The sequence below is a fragment of the Oncorhynchus clarkii genome, chromosome 4, assembly GCF_045791955.1.
Source record: "Oncorhynchus clarkii lewisi isolate Uvic-CL-2024 chromosome 4, UVic_Ocla_1.0, whole genome shotgun sequence".
Lineage (NCBI taxonomy): Eukaryota > Metazoa > Chordata > Actinopteri > Salmoniformes > Salmonidae > Oncorhynchus > Oncorhynchus clarkii.
Window position 1 is genome coordinate 7449984 of NC_092150.1, and position 20466 is coordinate 7470449.

Below are 20466 nucleotides of genomic sequence, written 5' to 3' on the forward strand. Positions count from 1 at the left end.
CAGATTGCAGGCCTAACCTATCCATCTTGATATTGGTATTTAAACAGTGTTGGTAAGTGGTTTGGTTTCTGATATGGTTGAGTGAGAACCCAGAGACTAGCCTGACCTGTCCTCCTCGTCCTAATATCATCAAAATTATTCTAGCAGCCCTGGCTGTGTGATAGCATGGCTGTCCCTCTCAGGTAAGGTGCCCTCTGCTCAGAAAGAAAAGTACTATATTTTAGCAGGACGCAGAACTTAAGCCTAGTTCACATTGGCAGTTTGAAGTGACATAAATCCTATTTTTTTTTTTGCATATCCGATTAAAATCTGTAATTTTTCCTGCAGTCTGAACAGCCAAAAAGTACATCGTAGGTGGTTTGGAATCAGATACAAATCAGATTGGCCAAGCGACATGTCTGAACAGTCAAATCTGATCCTTATTTGCCCTCAAGTGTTTTTTTTTAAAGACTTATTTGGCATATCCTTTTGCTTGCTAGCTACTCTGTTGACAGTTTGAGAAGAACATGTGGTAGCTAACTAGCTTGTTAATTGTTTAAAAACAAACGACTGAATGTGCTAAACAGCTACCTAGCTAGCTAGTTGACAGCTGTGGCTAGCTAAACAGCTACCTAGCTAGCTAGTTGACAGCTGTGGCTAGCTAAACAGCTACCTAGCTAGCTAGTTGACTGCTGTGGCTAGCTAAACAGCTACCTAGCTAGCTAGTTGACAGCTGTGGCTAGCTAAACAGCTACCTAGCTAGCTAGTTGACAGCTGTGGCTAGCTAAACAGCTACCTAGCTAGCTAGTTGACAGCTGTGGCTAGCTAAACAGCTACCTAGCTAGCTAGTTGATAGCTGTGTCTAGCCAAAAAAAGGACTTGTTTGGAAAGTTTGATTATCTTATCCTTTGAGGCTTTAAAAGTGTTCTTACACTACGATTTTGAACATTGAAAGCAACTGGGAAACGTCCATGGCGGTGCTAGGAAGCAGGAGCACCACCACCAATCAGCCTACACCAGTGCGTGCACACCCGTTGTTACTATGACAACTAGTTTAGCAATGTCAGCAAATGACTTATGTCTGAACACACACACACACACACACACACACACACACACACACACACACATCTGATTTGGTCACATGTAACTTCCTGTTTGGACAGTCAGTATTCCAAAACGTATTTGGAAAAACAACTGATTTGAGCATAAAGGCCTGCGGTGTGAACAAGGCTATAGTTGCCATGGGAGCCGTGACGAGGGGATTTTCTGGAAGGAGGGTTTGGCAGCATGGATTTGGGAGGTCCAATCACCCTGCCCTGGCTCTTTCTCAATCATCCAAACGGTCTGTCCAGGTGAAAGCCAGCCTAATGATGAGCTTCAGCCATCAGCGCTGCATGAAGGGGACGAGACGACAAGAGGAATGGATATTTGAACTAGAGCCTCTTCTCCTCTCGCTCCACTCCGCCTGTCCTGTTTCCTAAGTAACTGGTGCTGCTGCTTTTAATAAATAATCAGACTAATCCCCGTAGCAAATCCCCCACATGGTCCATTATGCTTTAATGTGCCTCCTCAACATAAGCTCATGATTTGGCCAAAGTGTTCTCTGCGCAGGCCCTAGGTGGTCCTGGGTTTGGAGTAGAAATGAGGGGAAGCGAAGGGACAGTGAATTTAGAACAGACTAAATTCCAGTATCTGGGTATCTGCTCATGGTGCGCTAGCTACCTACCTTTACCGTCTATGTTGAGGTCCATGTGTGTTCACCAACACAACACTGAATCAATCGAGTCGGTCCATATATAGTTTTTCAGACTGCTATTTCACCGGAGGTGTTTGTTTCAGTGTGGTACCACCTGTGTAAGGTTGACACACTGTACAGGCTCTGCTCCATGGATAGACCTCACTCTGACTGTACTGAGGGAGGTTGGAAGAAGACAGGAGTGCTTTGTGGGTAAGGACCAATGATCTATATAAACCCTGAATTGCTGAAGCTATTTATTGGTCAATGAGAGGCATTGAAGTAGGGCTGTCCCCGATTTAGAGAGAATCTTGGTTGACCGAGAGTCGTCTGTACTTTCGACCAATCGATTGGTCAAATTATTATTATTTTTTATATATATATATATATATATATATATATATATATATATACATCCTATGTGTTTTAATCAAATCAACTGTATGCACTGAGCTTGTCTGATGCTTTAAGTGCACTGTTTGATGAAACAATTAAGACACAAATAACTAGAGGGAATCCGACCGCAATTGATTTGATTGTGCCGGGCCGGGCTGGGCTCAGACTTGATGCGCTGTGTGAAAAAAGACAGCGAGGGACTGTGACCCGTTGTCTCTCTGTCCTCCCTGCTGCAGCGACCACCACAGAACATCAGCAGTGTGTATCACACTGTCTCTGCTGCAGCGACCACCACAGAACATCAACAGTGTGTATCACTCCTCCCTGCTGCAGCGACCACCACAGAACATCAACAGTGTGTATCACACTGTCTCTGCTGCAGCGACCACCACAGAACATCAACAGTGTGTATCACTCCTCCCTGCTGCAGCGACCACCACAGAACATCAACAGTGTTTATCACGCTGTCTCTGCTGCAGCGACCACCACAGAACATCAACAGTGTGTATCACACTGTCTCTGCTGCAGTGACCACCACAGAACATCAGCAGTGTGTATCACACTGTCTCTGCTGCCCGAACTGCGACATAATTACAGCCTTTTCTGATTGAAAAGTGTTGTTTACCGAAATCGCTAATTTATTTATGAAAATATCCCCTCAAACCCGTGCTCTCTTTATGTGACACGTGTGCATCGAATGCACGCGACCAATAGGGCCTGACCGTTAAAGCATGTCATAATCACATTAATAAATTGGTTGTGACAAACTCTGAACACCGGAACACGTGTGACAGCAAAACGGATGCAGAGGACGCGACTGGAAACGGGGGAATGTTTTACTGGTTGCTCAGGAGGTAAAGGGGAAGTCAGATGTGTGGAATACATTTGACTAGTTGTGGAAAATACTGGAGATCAAGAAGGTACGGAGAAAGACCTGCGTATTATCTGCCAAACAGGGACTGTTACAGTATACACACACACATTCATATACACACATATACCAAGATATACACACACACATTCATATACACACACACATTCATATACACACATATACCAAGATATACACACACACATTCATATACACACACATTCATTATCTGTGCCAAACAGATGCTGTTAGATTACAATAAAAATATTTTTAGGACCGTTTGGAACAATGTAAACAACACTAAATAAATTCTAAGCGTACCAGAGAGCCTGTGATCTGTTTATTTAAAAAAACAAAAATAAAATAAAAACAACAAAGACTAAAAACCGTCGCATGTTAATTTATCATACAGTAACTCATATACTGTAAGTATTGCATTTTTTTTAAAGATTTTTTTTAGTAGGATCCCCATTAGCCAATGAAGTATAGGCCTAAGTTACGGTATTAAGTCTAAACAGGATGAGCTCTGAGGCCTACAGCTCGATGGTGGTTACACAAGGCTGCTATACTAAGCCTACTAATGATAATGACATTATTTTATTATAATGATGATCATAATAACAGTAATAATAACGAAGGAGGAGATCAAGAGAAAGGAGGGTTTATTATTATACATTTCTGACCATTTGGAACAGTGACACTAAATCACAGTACACTACAACACTAAATAAATGGTAATTATACCAGAGAGACTGTTCTTGTAAAAGCCTGTTCTTTATCAGACGTTGTGGTTGCTTGAGGCTTGGTGCTCACGGAATCCGTAGTCTATTAAACAAACACTCAAAACAGATATTTATGTGTGTGTGTGTGTGTGTGTGTGTGTGTGTGTGTGTGTGTGTGTGTGTGTGTGTGTATATATATATATATATATATATATATATATATATATGGATGGATGATTTATAAAGCCAGGCACATTTAACAGTTAGGCTATTCTCACTATTCTTAGACAAAAGGCTGCTTTCTCGTCTCCTAATTCCACTGCTGCCTCTGTCTCTGTCTCTCCCAGCAGCAGCATCACTTCCCCCTGTCTCTCCCAGCAGCAGCATCACTTCCCCCTGTCTCTCCCAGCAGCAGCATCACTTCCCCCCGTCTCTCCCAGCAGCAGCATCACTTCCCCCTGGCTGCTTTCTCGTCTCCTAATTCCACTGCTGCCTCTGTCTCTGTCTCTCCCAGCAGCAGCATCACTTCCCCCTGTCTCTCCCAGCAGCAGCATCACTTCCCCCTGTCTCTCCCAGCAGCAGCATCACTTCCCCCTGTCTCTCCCAGCAGCAGCATCACTTCCCCCTGTCTCTCCCAGCAGCAGCATCACTTCCCCCTGTCTCTCCCAGCAGCAGCATCATCACTTCCCCCTGGCTGCTTTCTCGTCTCCTAATTCCACTGCTGCCTCTGTCTCTGTCTCTCCCAGCAGCAGCATCACTTCCCCCTGGCTGCTTTCTCGTCTCCTAATTCCACTGCTGCCTCTGTCTCTGTCTCTCCCAGCAGCAGCATCACTTCCCCCTGGCTGCTTTCTCGTCTCCTAATTCCACTGCTGCCTCTGTCTCTGTCTCTCCCAGCAGCAGCATCACTTCCCCCTGTCTCTCCCAGCAGCAGCATCACTTCCCCCTGTCTCTCCCAGCAGCAGCATCACTTCCCCCTGTCTCTCCCAGCAGCAGCATCACTTCCCCCTGTTTCTCCCAGCAGCAGCATCACTTCCCCCTGTCTCTCCCAGCAGCAGCAGCATCACTTCCCCCTGGCTGCTTTCTCGTCTCCTAATTCCACTGCTGCCTCTGTCTCTGTCTCTCCCAGCAGCAGCATCACTTCCCCCTGTCTCTCCCAGCAGCAGCATCACTTCCCCCTGGCTGCTTTCTCGTCTCCTAATTCCACGGCTGCCTCTGCCACATTGTTCTCAACACCAAGATGCTTTGCTATTATTTCATTTTTTGCTATTATTTAATTTTTCTTAAATTTAGCTAGGCAAGTCAGTTAAGAACAAGTTCTTATTTACAATGACGGCCTACTGGGGAACAGTGGGTTAACTGAGGCAGAACGACAGATTTTTACCTTGTCAGCTCGGGGATTCGATCCAACAACCTTTCTGGCCCAACGCTCTAACCACTAGGCCACCTGTTGCCCCATTATGCACGTAGCAACATGGTCTCGGAAAAAGGCGCCAATTCAACAGTGCGCTGATGTTTCAGAACTGTGGACAGCGACCACTATACAACGCTGGAAAAAGCTTATTTGTTATGCAATAATACTATTTTTTATTAGTGTTGCACCATTTGTTCGTACATAATATAACCATATACAATTTCAGTAGCACATTTCTTAGATTTCTGGACTGTGCCATCCCCACGGCCTCCACAATGGATCAGTCCACTCAGACAGGAGCCAATCAGATGGCCTCCACAATGGATCAGTCCACTCAGACAGGAGCCAATCAGATGGCCTCCACAATGGATCAGTCCACTCAGACAGGAGCCAATCAGATGGCCTCCACAATGGATCAGTCCACTCAGACAGGAGCCAATTAGACAGGTGTCTTGTGCACCATGATTTAAAAAACAAAAAAGGTGCAGCTATATGCTGGACTAAAGAAATCTTGGCCGACCAACAGTCTGGCGACCTGCATTTTTCATATAGAAACACATTTTAATGTTTTTGTTCAAAATGTTTCTTGTTACAAAATGTTTTGCTACGGTGTGCAATAATGAATACTGGGCTGACAGCTTGGGATTGTCCTGCATCTTGTAGCCCATGCTTTACTGCACGTAGGCCCAGTTGTTAGTGTGTAAAGACATTCCAAGCATGCTTAATAAAGTCACTCGGCACACTTCCTCAACCTGCCTCCTCAGAGTGGTGGCATTATGTCGCCAGCAACAAGCCCATTGTATTCTGCGGAGTGCCTGGGAATATGCAGCCTAGCTACTGGCACAAAGGAAGACACTCAAGTCTCCTCCTACCCCATTTCCACAATTTGTATCACACTCATTCATACATTGTTAAGAGGTGTTTAAAATACCTTTAACTTCCTCTGCTTGAGAGTGTGGTCTGTTTTGATTTGTGGTCACAGTGTCGTGTGTGTGTGTGTGTGTGTGTGTGTATGTGTGTATGTGTGTGTGTGTGTGTGTGTGTATGCCACCAGCAGCAGGATTGTTTTATCTTTCAGTATGGATTTATCTTTATTTATAGTATCATGTATCTGAGATCTACTGGGTCTGACATGACAATGCTGTCTAAAGTGGCCATGGTATCTGTGAATGATGGCTATGGTATGCAGTATCTGTGAATGATGGCTATGGTATATAGTGTCTGAATGATGGCTATGGTATGCAGTATCTGTGAATGATGGCTATGGTATGCAGTATCTGTGAATGATGGCTATGGTATATAGTATCTGTGAATGATGGCTATGGTATATAGTGTCTGGTATGCAGTATCTGTGAATGATGGCTATGGTATATAGTGTCTGTGAATGATGGCTATGGTATGCAGTATCTGTGAATGATGGCTATGGTATATAGTGTCTGAATGATGGCTATTGTATATAGTGTCTGAATGATGGCTATGGTATATAGTGTCTGTGAATGATGGCTATGGTATATAGTGTCTGTGAATGATGGCTATTGTATATAGTGTCTGAATGATGGCTATTGTATATAGTGTCTGAATGATGGCTATGGTATATAGTGTCTGTGAATGATGGCTATTGTATATAGTGTCTGAATGATGGCTATGGTATATAGTGTCTGCATGATGGCTATTGTATATAGTGTCTGAATGATGGCTATGGTATATAGTGTCTGAATGATGGCTATGGTATATAGTGTCTGTGAATGATGGCTATGGTATATAGTGTCTGCATGATGGCTATGGTATATAGTGTCTGTGAATGATGGCTATGGTATATAGTGTCTGCATGATGGCTATTGTATATAGTGTCTGAATGATGGCTATGGTATATAGTGTCTGAATGATGGCTATGGTATGCAGTATCTGTGAATGATGACTATGGTATATAGTGTCTGAATGATGGCTATGGTATATAGTGTCTGAATGATGGCTATGGTATATAGTGTCTGAATGATGGCTATGGTATGCAGTATCTGTGAATGATGGCTATGGTATGCAGTATCTGTGAATGATGGCTATTGTATATAGTGTCTGAATGATGGCTATGGTATATAGTGTCTGAATGATGCCTATGGTATATAGTGTCTGTGAATGATGGCTATGGTATATAGTGTCTGTGAATGATGGCTATTGTATATAGTGTCTGAATGATGGCTATTGTATATAGTGTCTGAATGATGGCTATGGTATGCAGTATCTGTGAATGATGGCTATGGTATATAGTGTCTGAATGATGGCTATGGTATATAGTGTCTGAATGATGGCTATTGTGTATATAGTGTCTGAATGATGGCTATGGTATATAGTGTCAATGATGGCTATTGTATATAGTGTCTGAATGATGGCTATGGTATATAGTGTCTGTGAATGATGGCTATTGTATATAGTGTCTGAATGATGGCTATGGTATATAGTGTCTGTGAATGATGGCTATGGTATATAGTGTCTGTGAATGATGGCTATTGTATATAGTGTCTGAATGATGGCTATTGTATATAGTGTCTGAATGATGGCTATTGTATATAGTGTCTGAATGATGGCTATGGTATAGTGTCTGTGAATGATGGCTATGGTATATAGTGTCTGAACGATGGCTATGGTATATAGTGTCTGTGAATGATGGCTATTGTATATAGTGTCTGAATGATGGCTATTGTATATAGTGTCTGAATGATGGCTATGGTATATAGTGTCTGAACGATGGCTATTGTATATAGTGTCTGTGAATGATGGCTATGGTATATAGTGTCTGTGAATGATGGCTATTGTATATAGTGTCTGAATGATGGCTATTGTATATAGTGTCTGAATGATGGCTATGGTATATAGTGTCTGTGAATGATGGCTATGGTATATAGTGTCTGTGAATGATGGCTATTGTATATAGTGTCTGAATGATGGCTATTGTATATAGTGTCTGAATGATGGCTATGGTATATAGTGTCTGAACGATGGCTATGGTATATAGTGTCTGTGAATGATGGCTATGGTATATAGTGTCTGAACGATGGCTATTGTATATAGTGTCTGTAAATGCTGGTTCTGTTGCTGGTGCAGTGTCAGTATGGTTTTATTTTTATTTCAGTATCTGTGAATTTGAGCTACTTTGAGATTTCCAGGTTGGGATTGACATTGCTGGCTAGGATACAGTCAGTCAGTATGAGTAGCTATCTGAGAATGAGATGTACAGTAGTGGGATACAGTGAATGCTACAGAAGCTATCCAGAGATTTAGCCTAGTGGTGTAGTTGTGACAATACTGACTTTAGGGGATGTGGCTCAGCAGATCCCATCTCTCTTTCGCTGCATTGCAGGAGCCATGCAAATAAATAAATAAAACCATCGCTCCTCAACACCTCAGCTGGCTCTGGTGCAGATCACCCTGAGATCCCGCTCTTCCCTCTCTCCTCTCTTTCCCCTCTCCCTTCTTACCTCTCCCTCCTTCCCTCTCCCCTGTCCCCACTCTCCCTCCTTCCCTCTCCCCTGTCCCCACTCTCCCTCCTTCCCTCTCCCCTGTCCCCCCTCTCCTGTCCCTCTCCCCTGTCCCCCCTCTCCCTTCTTCCCTCTCCCCTGTCCCCACTCTCCCTTCTTCCCTCTCCCCTGTCCCCACTCTCCCTTCTTACCTCTCCCCTGTCCCCCCTCTCCCTTCTTACCCCTGTCCCCCCCTCTCCCTTCTTACCTCTCTCCTGTCCCCCCTCTCCCTTCTTCCCTCTCCCCTGTCCCCCCTCTCCCTTCTTACCTCTCCCCTGTCCCCCCTCTCCCTTCTTACCTCTCCCCTGTCCCCCCTCTCCCCTGTCCCCTCTCCCCTGTCCCTTCTCCCCTGTCCCCCCTCTCCCTTCTTCCCTCTCCCCTGTCCCCCCTCTCCTGTCCCCCCTCTCCCTTCTTCCCTCTCCCCTGTCCCCCTTCTTCCCTCTCCCCTGTCCCCCCTCTCCTGTCCCCCCTCTCCCTTCTTCCCTCTCCCCTGTCCCCCTTCTTCCCTCTCCCCTGTCCCCCCTCTCCTGTCCCCCCTCTCCCTTCTTCCCTCTCCCCTGTCCCCCTTCTTCCCTCTCCCCTGTCCCCCCTATTCCTTCTTACCCCTCTCCTTGACACAATGAAGCAGTATCTGCAGCAGTATCTGCAGCAGTATCTAGCGTAGGCGGCTGAACTAGGGTCCTTTTTAGCAGTGGTGTAAAGTACTTAATTAAATACTTTAAAGTACTACTTTAGTTGTTTTTTGGGGTATCTGTACTTTACTATTTATATTTTTCACTACTTCACTACATTTTCCCTGACACAAGTACTTGTAACATTTTCAGTGCTTAGCAGGACAGGAAAATGGTCAAATTCACACACTTATCAAGAGAACATCCCTGGTCATCCCTACTGCCTCTGATCTGGAGGACTCACTAAACAGAGAACATCCCTGGTCATCCCTACTGCCTCTGATCTGACAGACTCACTAAACTGAGAACATCCCTGGTCATCCCTACTGCCTCTGATCTGGAGGACTCACTAAACAGAGAACATCCCTGGTCATCCCTACTGCCTCTGATCTGGCAGACTCACTAAACAGAGAACATCCCTGGTCATCTCTACTGCCTCTGATCTGACAGACTCACTAAACACACAGGCTTTGTTTGTAAATGATGTCTGAATGTTGGCGTGTGCATGTGGCTTTCCGTAAGTAAATTAAAAAACAAGGAGATGGTGCCGTCAGGTTTGCTTAATATAAGGAAATGTAAATGATTTATACTTTTACTTTTGATACTTAAGTATATTTTAAACCAAATACTTTTAGACTTTTACTCAAGTAGTATTTTACTGGGTGACTTTTAATTTAGTCATTTTCTATTATAGTATCTTTACTTTTACTCAAGTATGACATTTGGGTACTTTTTCCACCACTGCTTTTTGGACAGTCTACTTTAAGTATGACCTAAAGTATAATGTATAATAGATACTAGTCAGCCTGCAAAGTAAACACTTATAAAGTAGCTAAGATAAATATGACTAAACTAGAAAAGGTACATTTTCTGAACATTTGTGGGCTTGCTTCAGTTGAATAAACATCTTTGTAGCCTACCATAGCCACTCGATCTTTGCTATATTGAATGAGCGAAACGTATTTGGTTGTAATGTTGCAGTGTTTTACATCAAGGGCGGTCGCCCATCCTCCAGGAGAGATAATGGGCGGTCGTCCATCCTCCAGGAGAGATAATGGGCCGTCGTCCATCCCCCAGGAGAGATAATGGGCGGTCGTCCATCCCCCAGGAGAGATAATGGGCGGTCGTCCAACCCCCAGGAGAGATAATGGGCGGCCTCACCCTTTTTCCTCCAAACATAACAATGGTCATTATGTCCAAACAGTTCTATTTTTGTTTCATCAGACCAGAGGACATTTCTCCAAAAAGTACGATCTTTGTCCCCATGTGCAGTTGCAAACCATAGTCTGGATTTTTTTATGGCGGTTTTGGAGCAGTAGCTTCTTTCTTGCTGAGCGGCCTTTCAGGTTATGTCGATATAGGACTCGTTTTACTGTGGATACAGATACTTTTGTACCTGTTTCCTCCAGCATCTTCACAGGGTCCTTTGCTGTTGTTCTGGGATTGATTTTCACTTTTCGCACCAAAGTACGTTCATCTCTAGGAGACAGAACGCGTCTCCTTCCTGGGCGGTATGACGGCTGAGTGGTTCCATGGTGTTTATACTTGCGTACTATTGTTTGTACAGATGAACGTGGTACCTTCAGGCGTTTGGAAATTGCTCCCAAGGATGAACCAAACTTGTGGATGTCTACAATTATTTTTCTGAGGTCTTGGCTGATTTCTTTTGATTTTCCCATGATGTCAAGCAAAGAGGCACTGAATTTGAAGGTAGGCAAATCAAATCAAATCAAATTTATTTATATAGCCCTTCGTACATCAGCTGATATCTCAAAGTGCTGTACAGAAACCCAGCCTAAAACCCCAAACTTCAAGCAATGCAGGTGTAGAAGCACAGTGGCCTTGAAATACATCCACAGGTACACCTCCAATTGACTCAAATGGTGTCAATAAGCCTATCAGAAGCTTCTAAAGCCATGACATAATTTTCAGGAATTTTCCAAGCTGTTTAAAGGCACAGGCAACTTTGTGTATGTAAACTTCTGACCCACTGGAATTGTGATACAGTGAATTATAAGTGAAATAATCTGTCTGGAAACAATAGTTGGAAAAATTACTCAGTAGATGTCCTAACCGACTTGCTAAAACTATTTGTTTGTTAATAATACATTTGTGGAGTGGTTGAAAAACGAGTTTTAATGACTCCAACCTAAGTGTATGGCAACTTCTGACTTCAACTGTACCATCGAGATGCCGCCAATTGTTGGTCATGGAAATGTGGTTAAAAATCATGGAGAATTCCATCTGTCAAAATGTGTATTAACCCCTGATACAAGGAAGACCGCTAATTCGTCACGGGCCAATCCGTGATAGGCTCGTCTAAAATACTGGCACTATTGTGTGGTGTTGATTTTTTTTTTGGGGGGGGGGTTCTATAATGTATTTTTAGATATTGAGGCTTGAAAGTTTATTTTGCTAAATGAGTACATCTAAAGCCTGGGGGCTACTGACACTAATTGGAGTGATGATGATGAAAATAAGGATTTATTTCTACAGAGTGCAGCTATGGAGGAGACCGTCATATGGGAACAGCACACAGTAACTCTACACAGGGTGAGTAGTGCATAGGATACCTCTACCTCTCCTTGTCTCTCTCCATGTCTCTTGCTCCTTGTCTCTCTCTCTCTTCCCTTGTCTCTCTATCTTCCCTTGTCTCTCTCCATATCTCTTGCTCCTTGTCTCTCTCTCTCTTCCCTTGTCTCTCTCCATGTCTCTTGCTCCTTGTCTCTCTCTCTCTTCCCTTGTCTCTCTCCATGTCTCTTGCTCCTTGTCTCTCTCTCTCTTCCCTTGTCTCTCTCCATGTCTCTTGCTCCTTGTCTCTCTCTCTCTTCCCTTGTCTATCTCCATGTCTCTTGCTCCTTGTCTCTCTCTCTTCCCTTCTCTCTCCATGTCTCTTGCTCCTTGTCTCTCTCTCTTCCCTTGTCTCTCTCTCTCTCCTTCTCTCTCTCTCCCCTTCCTCCTGGTCTCTCTCTCCTTGTCTCTCCTTGTCTCTCTCTCTCCTTATCTCTCTCTCCCCCTCCTCCTGGTCTCTCACCTTGTCTCTCTCTTCTTGTCTCTCTCTCTCCTTGTGTCTCTCTCTCTCTCCTTGTGTGTCTCTCTCTCTCCTTGTGTGTCTCTCTCTCTCCTTGTGTGTGTGTCTCTCTCTCTCTTTGTCTGTCACATCTTTTCAACATTCTTGTCGGCATTTGCCTTTTATATCACCATTGCTTGTCGCAACTGAGCAAGAGACATACAACTTGTGACATTCTGTGGGATGGTTGAAACCCCTATCTCTGTGGGATGGTTGAAACCCCTCTATCTCTGTGGGATGGTTGAAACCCCTCTATCTCTGTGGGATGGTTGAAACCCCTCTATCTCTGTGGGATGGTTGAAACCCCTATCTCTGTGGGATGGTTGAAACCCCTATCTCTGTGGGATGGTTGAAACCCCTCTATCTCTGTGGGATGGTTGAAACCCCTCTATCTCTGTGGGATGGTTGAAACCCCTATCTCTATCTCTGTGGGATGGTTGAAACCCCTATCTCTGTGGGATGGTTGAAACCCTACTATCTCTGTGGGATGGTTGAAACCCCTCTATCTCTGTGGGATGGTTGAAACGCCTATCTCTATCTCTGTTTGATGGTTGAAACGCCTATCTCTATCTCTGTTTGATGGTTGAAACGCCTATCTCTATCTCTGTTTGATGGTTGAAACCCCTATCTCTGTGGGATGGTTGAAATGCCTATCTCTATCTCTATTTGATGGTTGAAACCCCTATCTCTGTGGGATGGTTGAAACCCCTATCTCTATCTCTGTGGGATGGTTGAAACCCCTATCTCTATCTCTGTGGGATGGTTGAAACCCCTCTATCTCTGTGGGATGGTTGAAACCCCTATCTCTATCTCTGTGGGATGGTTGAAACCCCTATCTCTATCTCTGTGGGATGGTTGAAACCCCTATCTCTATCTCTGTGGGATGGTTGAAACCCCTATCTCTATCTCTGTGGGATGGTTGAAACCCCTATCTCTATCTCTGTGGGATGGTTGAAACCCCTATCTCTATCTCTGTGGGATGGTTGAAACCCCTATCTCTATCTCTGTGGGATGGTTGAAACCCCTATCTCTATCTCTGTGGGATGGTTGAAACCCCTATCTCTATCTCTGTGGGATGGTTGAAACCCCTATCTCTATCTCTGTGGGATGGTTGAAATGCCTATCTCTATCTCTGTGGGATGGTTGAAACGCCTATCTCTATCTCTGTGGGATGGTTGAAACGCCTATCTCTATCTCTGTGGGATGGTTGAAACCCCTATCTCTGTGGGATGGTTGAAACCCCTCTATCTCTGTGGGATGGTTGAAACGCCTATCTCTATCTCTGTTTGATGGTTGAAACGCCTATCTCTATCTCTGTTTGATGGTTGAAACCCCTATCTCTGTGGGATGGTTGAAATGCCTATCTCTATCTCTGTTTGATGGTTGAAACCCCTATCTCTGTGGGATGGTTGAAACCCCTCTATCTCTGTGGGATGGTTGAAACCCCTATCTCTATCTCTGTGGGATGGTTGAAACCCCTATCTCTATCTCTGTGGGATGGTTGAAACCCCTATCTCTATCTCTGTGGGATGGTTGAAATGCCTATCTCTATCTCTGTGGGATGGTTGAAACGCCTATCTCTATCTCTGTGGGATGGTTGAAACGCCTATCTCTATCTCTGTGGGATGGTTGAAACCCCTCTATCTCTGTGGGATGGTTGAAACCCCTATCTCTGTGGGATGGTTGAAACCCCTCTATCTCTATCTCTGTTTGATGGTTGAAACCCCTATCTCTGTGGGATGGTTGAAACCCCTATCTCTGTGGGATGGTTGAAATGCCTATCTCTGTTTGATGGTTGAAACCCCTATCTCTGTGGGATGGTTGAAACCCCTATCTCTGTGGGATGGTTGAAATGCCTATCTCTGTTTGATGGTTGAAACCCCTCTATCTCTGTGGGATGGTTGAAACGCCTATCTCTATCTCTGTGGGATGGTTGAAACCCCTCTATCTCTGTGGGATGGTTGAAATGCCTATCTCTATCTCTGTGGGATGGTTGAAACGCCTATCTCTGTGGGATGGTTGAAACCCCTATCTCTGTGGGATGGTTGAAACACCTCTATCTCTGTGGGATGGTTGAAACGCCTCTATCTCTGTGGGATGGTTGAAACCCCTCTATCTCTGTGGGATGGTTGAAACCCCTCTATCTCTGTGGGATGGTTGAAACACCTCTATCTCTGTGGGATGGTTGAAACCCCTATCTCTGTGGGATGGTTGAAACCCCTATCTCTGTGGGATGGTTGAAACACCTCTATCTCTGTGCCCTAGCCTCCCTCCATTTTGTCCTTCTTCCCTGCTCCCTCCATCTTCTTTTCCTCCTGCCTCCACTAGTCAGCATGCTGCAAGCCGTACACGTACCGTATGCTCACTGAACACACAATAACAGGACCTTGTTCATTAGGCACCAAATGGAATAAAACTGACTGAAGCGGGGGGGGGGACTACCAGGACTTGTCCAATAAGAAACAAGCATTCAGGATTCTGCTCTGTATAAAAGGACAAGACGCACCTTAATGAACGTTGGCCGTGCTCAGTAAAACGCCTGCTGTCGACGTTATGATTCGACGTGTAAAATCGTCTTGAGATGAATAGAAAATGGCCGTTGTTCTGTGGTCACAGGCGATAGGACGCTGCTTTTAACCCACTCGTCGACACGGTCTGATTTGCCCTTTTAAAAAAAAAAGTGTTCATGATTATTCCACCAGGCTGTAGAGCACAAGGTCACAACTTGACCTTCCATACAGGCCAAGGGTCCGGGCATATGAACACAACAAGCATAGATTGTCAATACAAATCACTGTCTGTCATGCCCCTCCTACACTCCTCCTATTTCCTTGTCTGTCCATTCAACCTTCATCTAATGTAGAAACTGTAAATAACTCTGTCACTGTTTTAGAAGAGGATAAACGGTTGCAAGGTAGCTATGGTTATGAGGTCATCACTTAGTCTACCTCCAGACTTGAATTATCAGCAGAAACGGCTCACTTGTTAAATAGTCGATAACTTGCTAGCTGTTTACTACTCTCCCCTATCAAACCAATACAGTGCTTTGTTTAGAAAGTGACGTGGTAGTGGAATTGTTGGGACTGGAGAGGTCTGTGATATTTCTCAGTGGTGGTGATGAATACAGTTGTTGTGTTCTAACGTGCTTCTCTTTCTCTCTCTCTCTCTGTCTCTCTCTCTTTCTCTTTCTCTCTGTCTCTCTCTCTCTCTTTCTCTCTGTCTCTCTCTCTCTGTCTCTCTCTCTCTCTCTCTGTCTCTCTGTCTCTCTCTTGCTCTTGCTCTTGCTCTCTCTCTTCCTCCCTCTCTCTCTCTCTCTTTTTGTGGTGAATACTATTGTGTTCTGACGTCACACGTGAGTCTCCTGAGTCTCTATCTCTGGGTCTCTGTATCACCAGGCACCAGGGTAGTCAGTGAACATGTCATTTTCCATCTCTGTGCAGGCACCAGGGTTTGGCTTTGGGATAGCCATCTCGGGAGGTCGGGATAACCCTCATTTTCAGAGTGGTGAGACCTCCATCGTTATCTCAGACGTCCTGAAGGGAGGTCCAGCCGAGGGCCTACTGCAGTAAGATCCTCTTCTCCTCTCTTGGGATGAGTTACCACATGGGCTCTCTTGGTTTGATATAAAGCTGAGGGATGTGGCTTGGAGAAAATGTAAACTCTCTCAAATTCATAGAAGGTGCTATGGATGGTGCAAAATTAAATTAAATAAATTAAATCTTTTTTTTTAACATTTGGTTGTTTACAAAGACATTTGTTTACATTGTTTTACAAGTCACTCTCTCCTACCTTTCCTTCCAGGGAGAATGACAGAGTCACGATGGTCAACGCCGTCTCCATGGACAACGTGGAACACGCATACGCAGTCCAGCAACTAAGGAAAAGTGGCAAGAATGCTAAAATTGTGAGTATCTTTTTGAGAAACCCTAAGATTTAAAAGTCCTATGTTATAAAGCCAGACTCAGTAAGTCAAAAAAAAAATACAACTTTTTGTTTTGTTTAATAATATATCTCGAAATGGATAAATGAAAGCTTCATTTGCCATTTATGTCACTTCAAAGTGATAAAAATTACGTTTTTGTGTGTTACGAGTACAGCAGGGTTTGTTTACAAATTGTAGGTCGGAATTCTCCAGGTAATTATGATGCGTAGCTCCTGTTCTCGGGCCTATCTTTTCCTCTGATCCATCCACGACAACAGCAACACATCAACAATACAAATAGGCCGATCTATATCTCTCTTATTTTAAACAAGACTCAAAAATTTGAGTTGAGTAATATGGAATAAAAGTGTAATTTAGCTGACAAATCCTTGTGATTCATATATTGGCTCCTGGCTGTCTGCCTGTCCGTCTGTGCTATAGCAGTGCAGATTTGAAAACACTGGCCGGGAATGAAATGGGAATTGTGCTGTGATTTTTCATTCAGCAAGGGATTTTTATTATTTTCAACTTGCTAAGACTCGTCACTCTATTCTAGTGACGGTACCCACATGCTGCTCTGGACCGTGCCAAGGTCTGATAATCACGAGAGCCAGCTAGCTGTCCACTGCTGGTAAGCAACGCTAGTCAGCAAGCTAGCTAGCAAACAGCCCATAGATCCACACACGCATTGCTAAATGTGCATACCGGTGGTGTAGCCCTGCTATACTGCCAACTAAAACCAGCACTTACAGGTTTTACTTGGCAGTATAGAGTCAGTACAGGTTGTATTTGGCAGTATAGAGTCAGTGCAGGTTTTGTTTGGCAGTATAGAGTCAGTACAGGTTTTATTTGGCAGTATAGAGTCAGTACAGGTTTTATTTGGCAGTATAGAGTCAGTACAGGTTTTATTTGGCAGTATAGAGTCAGTGCAGGTTTTGTTTGGCAGTATAGAGTCAGTGCAGGTTTTATTTGGCAGTATAGAGTCCGTGCAGGTTTTATTTGGCAGTATAGAGTCCGTGCAGGTTTTGTTTGGCAGTATAGAGTCAGTACAGGTTTTATTTGGCAGTATAGAGTCAGTGCAGGTTTTATTTGGCAGTATAGAGTCAGTACAGGTTTTATTTGGCAGTATAGAGTCAGTCTTGCCCGGGTTAGTTTACATTGGGTCTTGCCCGGGTTAGTTTACACTGGGTCTTGCCCGGGTTTGTTTACACTGGGTCTTGCCCGGGTTTGTTTACACTGGGTCTTGCCCGGGTTTGTTTACACTGGGTCTTGTCCGGGTTTGTTTACACTGGGTCTTGCCCGGGTTTGTTTACACTGGGTCTTGCCCGGGTTTGTTTACACTGGGTCTTGCCCGGGTTTGTTTACACTGGGTCTTGCCCGGGTTTGTTTACACTGGGTCTTGCCCGGGTTTGTTTACACTGGGTCTTGCCCGGGTTTGTTTACACTGGGTCTTGCCCGGGTTTGTTTACACTGGGTCTTGCCCGGGTTTGTTTACACTGGGTCTTGCCCGGGTTTGTTTTACACTGGGTCTTGCCTGGGTTTTGTTTTGTCGCCCAAAACAAAACAAGGTGTAAAACGTTAATAAAATGACACAACTGACTGAGTCTGGCTTTAACACCGGTCCACTGATAGAATCCAGCTCTTACTAATGTATGAACGTCTGAATTGGGCAGTTCCTTTATCTTTAATACCTGGAGCACAGCACTCTTGGGACTAACTTGTCATCTGCTAAAACCTGGGGGTCATATCTTAGCACCGTCAATGGGCATGGAATGCCCCAGAGGGAGAACTGGAAGTTTTGGGTATAATATATATATATATATATATATATATATATATATATATATATATATATATATATATATATATATGGCGCTTACCACAGAATAAATTACAACAATTATTATGTATTAGATTTAGTCTCTATGGGGCTAATGTCTTGTCATGAGAGAGAGGGAGGGAGGGAGTTAGAGATTACATGGAAGGAACAGGGGGAAAGAAATGGGGGTGTAATCTAGTGACATCGTGCTAAAGTTGTCTTCTTCCTCTTCAGACGATCAGACGGAAGCGGAAGGTGCATGTACCCATGAGTCGGCTGGGGGAGAGGGCGACCATGTCGGAGCATGATGATGAGGAGGAGGATGAGGAAGATAGCTACGACGAGGAGATATACGAGACGCGCTCCGCACGCAGCGGCCCCAGCGCCTACAGCGCTGTGGGTGGGGCCTCGGCCCGGCGCAGCGGGAGGAGCGCCGGAAGGCGGGACAAGGACAGAGAGCGGGAACGCAGTGGCTCACGGGAGAGGAGTCTCTCCCCGCGCGCCGACCGGCGCTCGCTCAACCAGCCCCCGCGGCCCGCCAAAGTCACCCTCGTAAAGTCCCGAAAGAATGAAGGTGAGCATCACAAAGTTGGGATATATGTTGTCTAGTCGGGGTTAGGGTTAGTTGGGATATGTGTTGTTAGGCTTAGTTGGGATATGTGTTGTTAGGGTTAGTTGGGATATGTGTTGTTAGGGTTAGTTGGGATAGGTGTTGTTAGGGTTAGTTGGGATATGTGTTGTCTAGTCGGGGTTAGTTGAGATAGGTGTTGTTAGGGTTAGTTGGGGTATGTGTTGTCTAGTCGGGGTTAGGGTATGTGTTGTCTAGTCGGGGTTAGGGTTAGTTAGGATATGTGTTGTCTAGTCGGGGTTAGGGTTAGTTGGGATATGTGTTGTCGGGGTTAGGGTTAGTTGGGATATGTGTTGTCGGGGTTAGGGTTAGTTGGGATATGTGTTGTCGGGGTTAGGGTTAGTTGGGATATGTGTTGTCGGGGTTAGGGTTAGTTGGGATATGTGTTGTCGGGGTTAGGGTTAGTTGGGATATGTGTTGTCTAGTCGGGGTTAGGGTTAGTTGGGATATGTGTTGTCTAGTCGGGGTTAGGGTTAGTTGGGATATGTGTTGTCTAGTCGGGGTTAGGGTTAGTTGGGATATGTGTTGTCGGGGTTAGGGTTAGTTGGGAAATGTCTAGTCGGGGTTAGGGTTAGTTGGGATATGTGTTGTCGGGGTTAGGGTTAGTTGGGATATGTGTTGTTAGGGTTAGTTGGGATATGTGTTGTCAGGGTTAGTTGGGATATGTGTTGTCGGGGTTAGTTGGGATATGTGTTGTTAGGGTTAGTTGGGATATGTGTTGTCTAGTCAGGGTTAGTTGGGATATGTGTTGTCGGGGTTAGGGTTAGTTGGGATATGTGTTGTTAGGGTTAGTTGGGATATGTGTTGTCGGGGTTAGTTGGGATATGTGTTGTCGGGGTTAGTTGGGATATGTGTTGTTAGGGTTAGTTGGGATATGTGTTGTCTAGTCGGGGTTAGTTGGGATATGTGTTGTCTAGTCAGGGTTAGTTGGGATATGTGTTGTTAGGGTTAGTTGGGATATGTGTTGTCTAGTCGGGGTTAGGGTTAGTTGGGATATGTGTTGTCGGGGTTTCAAGTCTTATGTCACATGCACAAGTACAATTTGTCTTAACTCAAAACCTAACAATTCAATAACAATGTATTACTACAAAAAAAACAGGAGAAATAAGAATAGGAAATATGAAATACACAATAAAGTAATTAAGTAAGCATAGTATATACAGGAAATATTTAAGCAATTCCAATAGCATATTAAAGATATATATATATATATATATATATACATACACGTAAATAAAGCGATGAATTCCAGACCGCCCGCGTTGCGTGCGCGAGCTTTACAAAATAAATGTACACATACATGTTATTCAATCATCTCATCCAAACTGCTTGCGAGCGTCTGCGTAGCCAGGCGCCAAAACAGAACTTGCTTCTGCAAGTCCCGCCTCTCCCATCTACTCAGTGGTTTTTACAAGCACATTACCCACCTGGGTGATTGAAAGATGAACGAGGTCCACACTCCAGTCCAGTTGGGGGCGGTAATACACCTTAAACTTGGTTGCCAACTGCCATATAAAATCCACAGAAGAAGAAGAAGAAGAAGGAGGAGAAGAAGAAGGAGAAGAAGAAGGAGAAGAAGGAAAAGAAGAAGGAGAAGAAGAAGGAGAAGAAGGAAAAGAAGAAGGAGAAGAAGAAGGAGAAGAAGAAGGAGGAGAAGAAGAAGGAGAAGAAGAAGGAGAAGAAGAAGAAGAAGAAGAAGAAGAAGGAGGAGAAGAAGAAGGAGAAGA

General features: G+C 44.4%; 1 protein-coding gene across 3 annotated transcripts in view; it reads left to right on the forward strand.

The window, feature by feature from the left end:
- The window catches only part of LOC139406355 (tight junction protein ZO-1-like), a 201649-nt gene that overhangs the window by 110025 nt on the left and 71158 nt on the right, over window positions 1-20466 (forward strand). For all 3 annotated transcript variants that reach the window (XM_071148870.1, XM_071148871.1, XM_071148872.1), the window contains exons 3-6: window positions 11797-11853; window positions 15811-15935; window positions 16172-16274; window positions 18346-18685. In XM_071148870.1, coding sequence (XP_071004971.1) covers window positions 11797-11853; window positions 15811-15935; window positions 16172-16274; window positions 18346-18685 — 625 coding nt within the window. The remainder of the gene's footprint in view (window positions 1-11796; window positions 11854-15810; window positions 15936-16171; window positions 16275-18345; window positions 18686-20466) is intronic.